At 34.9% G+C, this 8,942-nt stretch overlaps 2 protein-coding genes across 5 annotated transcripts; one reads left to right on the plus strand and one right to left on the minus strand.

Moving 5' to 3' along the window:
• The first annotated feature begins 316 nt into the window (after positions 1-316).
• Positions 317-1,041, plus strand: LOC136217684 (uncharacterized). The gene has a single exon (XM_066004312.1). It carries the CDS (start codon positions 391-393, stop codon positions 919-921), a length of 531 nt encoding a protein of 176 aa, XP_065860384.1. The 5' UTR covers positions 317-390; the 3' UTR covers positions 922-1,041.
• Positions 1,042-1,429: 388 nt separating this feature from the next.
• LOC136217685 (uncharacterized) lies at positions 1,430-8,709 on the minus strand. 4 transcript variants are annotated; one of them, XM_066004316.1, is made up of 23 exons: positions 8,306-8,709; positions 7,978-8,057; positions 7,668-7,754; positions 7,526-7,576; positions 7,300-7,417; positions 7,139-7,195; positions 6,653-6,717; positions 6,473-6,556; positions 5,971-6,021; positions 5,822-5,884; positions 5,681-5,727; positions 5,323-5,392; positions 5,172-5,234; positions 4,784-4,873; positions 4,660-4,698; positions 4,010-4,159; positions 3,862-3,939; positions 3,686-3,771; positions 3,053-3,101; positions 2,873-2,953; positions 2,589-2,682; positions 2,138-2,230; positions 1,430-1,856 (listed from the first exon to the last, which is right to left on the minus strand). In XM_066004316.1, the coding sequence occupies exons 1-22, from the start codon at positions 8,625-8,627 to the stop codon at positions 2,166-2,168; spliced, it is 1,890 nt and encodes a 629-aa protein (XP_065860388.1). In that variant the 5' UTR covers positions 8,628-8,709; the 3' UTR covers positions 1,430-1,856; positions 2,138-2,165. The 4 variants fall into 4 exon arrangements, with proteins under 4 accessions (XP_065860388.1, XP_065860387.1, XP_065860386.1 ...); XM_066004315.1 differs by having other exon boundaries at positions 1,430-2,025; XM_066004314.1 differs by having other exon boundaries at positions 1,430-2,034.
• Positions 8,710-8,942: the final 233 nt, after the last annotated feature.

The following is an 8,942-nucleotide window of genomic DNA, read 5'->3' on the forward strand; positions in this document are numbered from 1 at the left end:
TATTTTTTATAAATAATAATTTTTATTATCATTTCTGAAATTAATAAGTGTAAGGAATTTCTTCAAACAAAAATATCATGAGAGGAAGCAGGGATAATAATAATAATAATAATATAACAGCTAGTACAGCCCGCGTACAGCCATGTCCCCATCTATAGAGGGCTCCACCGCCCATATTTCACACATCCACACCAAACCACCTTTTTCTTGAAAATTAAAACTAACTTGTTTTTATATCTCTAAAAAGCCAGCCAACCGCGTATCAATATTTTAAAATTCACATAAACGCACATATAAATATTACAAAACTTTCATTCCACTCTCACAATTAGCTCCAATCTTTATCACACACAAAAGAACAAACATTTTTCAAAATCAAAAGAAAAAAAAATGGCAACAAAAAATAGCGATGTTGGTCGAAGAGCATGGAGAATCCTGCGTTTAGCATTATTATGGGCGAGAAAAGGTGGCGTTTTCAGGAGACGATTGGTTGAACTTCGTGTTATACCGAAGTTTTTAAAAACCTTACATAATTCAACTACTACTTCTACTAATTCTCGGGCTCATTTCTTCTATGGAGAACGGCAGCTTTCCTTCGATAAGACCCCGATTTTCCATCTCAATATGCATCGTCCTGCTTCCTTGCGTTTTAACATTCCCTGCATTACACCTCAAGTCGATTTCGATTATGATTTTGAAGATCAGCATCGCCTGAGTTTTTTGAAAGATAGGGAGGAAGAAGAGGAGGAGATGTTGCCGGAGGAATTTGGAAATGAGTTTGATGTTCCTGCTGCTGCTGAGGAAAATGGAATTGATTCCAGAGCTGAGGAGTTTATTGCTCAGTTCTATCACCAAATGAAGCTTCAAAGACAAATCTCTTATCTGCAATACAAGGATATGCTAAATACAACCACCAATTGATTATTATTTTTTATTTTTTTCTGTTTCTTGTTATGGATATTTTTGCGGCTTAGGAATGTTATTTTTGTAAAGAGGCATTTGTAATATTCAGATTTTTTAATATGATTATTCATTTACTCACATTTTGTTTTGACTACAACATGAGAGTTGTTTCATGTTAACCGACCTCGAATCATTTCGACACTAAAGCTTTGTTGTTATTGTTGTAGAATATGAAAGTTGTTCCACTAATTGACTCAGTGATTCACTGATTTCTTTTCAAAATATGATTCACATTTTTAACAAACACTAAAACAGCATGTACCTTATTCCTTTCGATCTTAAAGATCTTTTCATTTGCCTACAAGGAAAACTTGTAGGGAAAATAGCATTTCTTAGTTATAATTACTGGAAAATATTGTAACCAAACAGGCAAACATTATATGGAGTCGAGCAATTGACTTCTTCCATGAGAGAACATATTTATTTATTTGAGATTTCATCGGATTAATTCAATTACGTGATGATCTGTGTTTATCAATATGAGATTACTCATTCTTACATGAAAGAAAATAGATCCGATACAACTTCTGCTATCTGCTGTTTTCTTGACAATGAAATTGAATTAGAACATGAGAATCTAATTCTATTTTGACATCCGAATAACTTACAATCATAATTCTTCAAATTACAAACTTTTAATTTCTTTTTTGAAACAAATAAGAAAAGAATATCTCCAATAACACTCACTTCCATTCTAATTCTCTTTTTTCTTTTTTTGAAGTGTTGCCAATAGCCTAATGCTTGTCTTTAAGCAAGCCGAATTCGGAAAATACCCTACATCAAGAACTGCTGTCAACAAGCTTTGGTGTATAAAGAAATGCATGCAATCTAACCGCTGAAAAGACACAGTAGGTGTTTTTCTCTCCTCTAGAAGTTGCATTGTATGCTCCTAACTGAGACAAACATAGCATATCACTAAGCAAAGGGCCTGAATGACAGCAAGCAGAAAACCAGATAAAGTTTACGTTTATAAGAAAGAGGAAATAGGGCGGCCACCACATCACCCCCGCCTCACCAAGTCCCCAAATCTGTCAGTGGCTGTGTTCTTAGACGGCCTCCCTGCTATCAACCCTGACACTGTATTAGTGTTCCTTGTGCAATAGATAAACCCAATATGGCTTTTACATTATCCAATATCCAACCTTGTACTAAATTGGAGATAAAAAAAGATTACCTTTTAAGCTTGATTGAGAAGCTGAAAATTAGACCCCATTCCGGTGAGTCGTTAGATATGTTTCCAACTGTCCTGTTGCTGCCAATATAAAACCTACATTGCAATGCCAAATTACAATTTTGTAATCTCCAAATTCAATAAAAATCTATAAACATGAACAGAGCCTTTTTTTTTAATGAAGCCGTTTCTTTTAGTTATTCTGTATGCAATTTTTTTTTTCTCCCCAGTTAATAAAAAAATACATTACATGATCAAAAAATATGAACTATGAGTAAGGAAGAATTTCCGGAATTGTGGAAGTTATTTGCTTTAGTATGCATTAATAGTTTCCTTAATCAAATTGCTGTACGCATTGTTTTTTCTTCATGCACACTCAATTTGTATTCCCAATTTGCCAATCACGTTATCAGCAAATGCTATTGATTATTGTTAAATTGATGATCAAAACTACCTAAAAATGTAGGCGATGGCCTTCGAGGACGTGACTTGAACTCCGGATGAAATTGTACACCTACATAAAAGGGATGGCTTGGAAGCTCTAAGATCTGCAGTACAAAAGATTTACCAGTAAAATTTCAATATCATTTCTAAGCATAAAATTCAATTTTTGCTTCACCAGAAAGAACGACCCGCTAGACAAGCTCTAGCTCAGTGAACTTGAACATGTCAAACAAATCCACGAGCTACAAGAGAAACATTAGAGCAAAACAAGAAAGTAAATGGATTAAAATGTACCTCCATCCTTCTTCCTGTTTCATCCTTCCCAACAAACTTCAAGCCTCTTTCTTCCAGAGCTCCAATAGCATCTGGATTTACCTGCAGAAATAGCATAAAATAATATGGTGACATGCCTTCAATAATGTGTCATGCCAGTCCAGCATTTCTGTTCCGCCTTGTTAAGATCATCGAACTAACCTCATATCTATGCCGGTGCCGCTCTTCTACAAATTGAGGATTTCCATACCTATCAATTAAAGAGACTAAAATAAGCTGATGCAAAATTGCAAATATTCAGTTAGTAGAAAATTCATTCTGACAAATCAGCAGCAATCTAACATCCGGCTATTGGAAACAAACAGCTCATAAATAAAACGACCAGGAAAGAGAAACTAAATTTATACAATCAACTAGAAATTAGAATCTATGTTGCACGGAAACTCTTCTTCACTAGCGTTTCCGCGTTTCGTGCCCGTTTTCCTAGCTAAATTTTCTTAGAAATAAAGTTTCCCAGTGTCCGTTTCCATTTCCATTTCAGTTTCCGTGCAACATAGACTAGAATCATTGCACGATTTGGTTCTCAGCAATACCCTGCTGCTGGTACTATTATTTCTTGATATATTAATTTATAGAAGGATTCATATTTAAAGGGTACAGACTGCACCCAATATGTAAATGAATGTCTCCTGGCTTACCGACTTAGGCTTAAAAAAAGTTCCAAAGGACAGATAACATTGATAAAAATAGAAATGGAATCATCAAAGCATAATTTCCATTACCATACAGCTTTCAGAAACAAATATATCAACAAGCAAAAATATTGTCACATACAGTTTAGCAGTAAGACAATCAGGAGTCTGGAATATAGTCTTCCGAGATCCTAGTCTCATTGTGCTTCCCATGTGTGTTGTTGAACCCTGAGTTTAATATCAAATGAAACAATAAGCAACAAAGATGACACATGTATGTAAGAAGAAGAAAATAGTAAATGTACAATAGATTGATACCTCAGGCATGAATATTACAACACGATCTGATGTTTGGGCATCAAATTCCTCACTATTTGCTTTTTCCAACTCCAAAACCTAAGATAAGTAATTAGATTCTAGGGCTATCTGGATGTAAAACAAAGCATCACAAAAGGAAAAGACTTACAGATCTAGCAAACTCAATTACAGAAATTTGCATGCCCAGGCAAATCCCAAGATAAGGAATATTGTTTTCTCTGGCATACTTGGCAGCCAGTATCATACCCCTCACGCCACGGTCTCCAAAACCACCAGGCACTAAGACACATTCTGCATTCTGCATAAGATAATATTACCAAAAACTAATTTTGAAAAAATAAAAGGCAACTTGACTCGAATCTTTAACTAGGCAAATATTTTTTCCTAATCAAGATCACTGGTAGCAGAGGAAGTCTTTAATCAAAAGAAAAAAGAGAAAGGAATAGTTGCAACAATACTCATCTAGTAGGGGTGAGCAAGTCAATTCAAGGCCTTCAGTGTAATTGACTTTTGTTCCATTTTCAACCCTATCTCCAATCTCCAATCTAATTCTAAAAACATTAGGCTTAGGCTAAAATTTAAAAACTGGTGGGAATGACTTGTGGATCATTATGTTGATATCAGTTACGCAAAAGCAATAAAATCAAAGAAAACTGATAGCACTAAAGCAAACTCATTTGTCAGTATTTTTCAACACAAGGATAATGAGGAAAAGAAATCTCTAGGATAAGATATCTGTGTGTTGGAACCTAAAAGCAAAAGGAGAGCACAGCATTACTACTGGAGTGTAAATCATACCCTCAAATTCTTCCATGCAGCTTCATGAGTTTCCGGTGACTGTGTAAGATAAGAAAACGTATCAGGGGAATTCTTTAAAACCATACAGAGTAAATTCTATATGCAATTAGCACCGACTCAGTACCGATTTTGCAGTATCATCTTCAAGATCTGAAGCTGCAATCCAATCAATCGATGGTTTCAATGAGCATGCTATACAAGCATGTAGCAGGGCCTGAAAGCACAATAAAGCATAATGAAGATCTTGACTTAATTTTTTCCTATATTTTGAGCAACCAAACCTGTCCACTACATACCAGTTCCAACTCACCATGCCAGTCTTGATGAGTGAATATAAGGAAATAAATAATTGGAAAACAATTAGTTTGCAATAAGTCTTCTATAAGATCACATAATAGAAAGAACAAAGTGCATTAATTATCCCCTTCAAAATCATGTCATCATAATTTAGGAAGGACAGTGGCATAATATTACACAAGAAAAAGGCTTTGTTTAAGTGCCTAAAATTTCACCTTTACAACAGATAGATATGAATCTGTTAGGCCAACATACTTCCCCACCATTGCAATTCTTACCTGCACAAATTTAGTGTCATCTTGTCACACGAACAAGAAGAAATTCATCAAGCAAGAGAATCATATGCCAACTAATGATAATCCTTACAGAATTGGTGATATTGTCATAAGTCTCAGCCATCTTAGTCCAATCTTGTAAATCAGGAGTTGTTGCAATGCTGAAAAATAATGCTAGGACCAGTTAGCCAATATGAAATCCTTCCTGTCATTCATAGTCCAGCAACTTTAAGCTAGTATCTTTAAAAAATAATGAAATCATTTACACAAAGGCCCAGCCAGTAAAAAGGTGAAAAAAGGGCAATCAACTGCAACAGTCAAAATCTAGCAAAAATCATATTCATAACTTGCTTCATTTCATTAGCTCAAAAGATAATGAAAAGACGAAGTTAGTATCACGGTAAGTAACATCTAAGTAGTTGATTTCAAAAAGGAAAAAAAAAACTAACCTCATTAAATTAAGCTGTTTCAGAATCGCATGATGAGCATTTTGGTTCTGGAAAAGGAAAGCTTATCTCATCACGCATTGGAAAGAAAAAATCTGAAATTATTATGCTTCTGAAAAACCAAAGAAATTATCTAAACCCTACCTGAAGCAATAGGGGGACATGCCAAATATTTGGAACGTCATGGACATTGAGAATATTAGCAGCCTACACAGATCATTAGCATTTGTATAGGATTCCTGAATAATGAAACATATATAGAAAGACTGGAAAGCTAAGTTAGTCAAAGTTACCTGAACATGACAAAACTGAGAAAGTTTATCCTTTGTATTATCCAGCAAAGGCTGCAAAATAAATAGAAAACTCATTTTACGCAGAACTTCGAATTTTTTCAACGAATTTTTTCAACACATAAATTAATAAATACAAGGCCGTCAATGTCATAATAACATCTCAAGGTGCATTTACAATCTAGCAGACAAAACACGTCACATGAATTTCAAAATGTTCTTTGCAGAAAACAACCATAAAATTTGAGTTATACAAACTAATATACTGCACAACAATCAAAAGAAGCATAGCCATACATATAATTTATGATAAATATTTAGTAGTTTAGTTAATTTCCCGTGATACGATGGTAGACAGTTCGTAAAGTGACCTGGTACTAGGTCTCTAGAATGAAGTGTTCAAACACTCCTCAGTGAAATATATTGCAAAGATTCTTTGGCCGAAGCGTTTCAGAAAGTATTCTTATTACAAATATATACATGTCAGGTAGGTGAACTAACATACCTGGGCCGACCGGCATGCCAACAGATGAGGAGTCAAGCCTAATGCTCTCAGTTCACGAACACTGTGTTGTGTTGGCTTAGTTTTCTGCAAGCACAATACAGTGCAATGATCATTCAAGTACCAACAGAAAAATTCCAACATAAGAGTTTTAAATCAATAGTATAATTCATGGAATATTACTTGCTCTCCAACAACGCCTAGGACAGGAATAAGGCTCACATGAATAAGACAGAAATTATCTTGTCCTGCGCAGGTAAATTGATATCCAATCAATCATTTAAACTAATATCGAAATAGTATAACCAAGACATCCTTAGGTAATAAACTTGTCGATCTCAAACATGGGTTATCTGTGTCTTAGCTTCATAATGAAACCAAATTCCTCTTATGTGTAGTTAACAGATTGATTCACTTAACATTCATGCAAATGAAGCACACTTTAGCTTCATTAATGAAACCAAATCCCTCTTGTTTGGAGTAGTTAACAGATTGATTCACTTAATAAAAGTAACATGTGATAAGACTTGTCCAAATTCTTACAGGGCAGTTGCAACAGATATAAATATGTGCCATGTCATAAAATGACATGAAAAAATAATTGAATCATAGGGAAAAAAAAAAGATGCATATAAAGCAACCTGCAGTACAATAACAACATAACATTACCAACTGAAAATGACAATTGTCGCAGAGCCTCAATGAATGGCATAGACTCAATGTCACCTAAAGGGAAAAGACAAAGGCAGATATTAGCCCTCCATATAACATCAAAGGGAAGATATGAAGTTTTTAATGTTCAAGGTATCTTTGTTTCATATGTTTCTCACCTACAGTTCCTCCCAATTCAATCACACACACATCTGCAGGACCCTGCTTTCCGTCCACAGCAATGGAAGAAACCGATTCAATCCAATTCTTAATGGCATCAGTTATGTGTGGAACCACCTTAAATTTCACTTAAATGTCAGGTTCCTCTGCTTTGCGTGGAATTAAAATAAAAGGGACAATCTAGCTGAAAAGTAAAAGGATAATCTAGTGACTATAAAGCATCACCTGAACAGTCTTTCCAAGATAATCTCCTCTCCTTTCCTTCTCTATCACAGACTGTTTAGTGCCAAACAAAATAAATTATTCAGAATATGGACAAAGCTCAGAACATGACAATTTGGCATCTACATCAAATATGCGCCAATACCTGAAATATCTTTCCAGTTGTAATGTTGTTATCTCTCGTAAGTGTCACATCCAGGAAACGCTCATAGTTACCCAAATCTAAATCAACCTTTAAAGAGAAATCGAGGTATAACCCTGTTAATTTATTGATTAGTACATCACGTCTCTAATAGAATAGCTGCATATGCACAGTGTGGCAAAAAAAAACCAAAAAAAAAAAAAAAAATCCTATCTATGGTCTTGGAAATGAGAAGTAAACAACAAAAAGAAATAATAATAATAATTCAAAAATAAGAAAATCTATATATATTAACAGAAATGAAGTGTTAAACCTCTCCACCATCATCGAGAACAAAAACTTCCCCATGCTCGAACGGAGACATGGTACCAGCATCAGTATTCAAGTAAGGATCTGCATGATATACATATGCTCATTAGTATCTGAAGCATGAGACAGTGAGTTAATTGTAATTCTTGAAGGACAAAAATCAAATCATTCAGTTGCCTATACAAACTACCAAATTCATTAATAGGAAGAAAATGCATACACACAAACGCCTAATTGTACATACCAAAGCCAAAGGAGCAATATGAATAAAATTTAAACAAGTTAGCCCCAAAAATGCTAACATAAAATACAACCAAAAGAATCGACCAAACCTATTTTAATAGAGGTGACTCGAAGGCCACAAGCTTTAAGGACGACGCCTATGCTGCTGGCTGTAACGCCCTTGCCGAGTCCACTGACGACTCCTCCTGTGACTAGAACGTACTTCATTCTTCTGTCTGCGTCTATCTGGCTTTGGCAATGGTCTTGACCTTCCGCTTCAGTGTGTAGGCAAAGTGTTTGTTTAAATGTCCGAGCGGGAAAGGTGCAGTTATGCAATTTCTTTGCGGTAGACTTGGTTTCAAATCGAAGGAAACCTAAGAGAGGAGAAGAGACTGCTGCGCTGAAAGACTTGGTAAGTAGGTATTTATACATATTTTTTTTCCTCTATGGGTTCCTTTTCCCCCCGTGGGTCTTGTAATTGCAAGCGAGTTGCTGTTTGTTAAAAAGTTGCAATGAGAAGTCAAAAGACAAAACCTGCTTTTACTAGTACATATTTTATGTTATAGTTTGGGTATAGGATGGGATGGAATAGATAAGCTTCTCTTCTCTTTTATTTTATATTAATGTATTATTCCTCCTATGAAATGTAAGGAAGGAAAATGAAAAGTATACATGGTACTTCCATTGTTTTTACTTTTTACTCTTTTCTTTATCAAAAAAAGTGGGGTTAATATAATTAACCCCTGT

The sequence above is a fragment of the Euphorbia lathyris genome, chromosome 2 (genome assembly GCF_963576675.1).
Source record: "Euphorbia lathyris chromosome 2, ddEupLath1.1, whole genome shotgun sequence".
In the NCBI taxonomy this organism is placed as follows: Eukaryota; Viridiplantae; Streptophyta; class Magnoliopsida; order Malpighiales; family Euphorbiaceae; genus Euphorbia; species Euphorbia lathyris.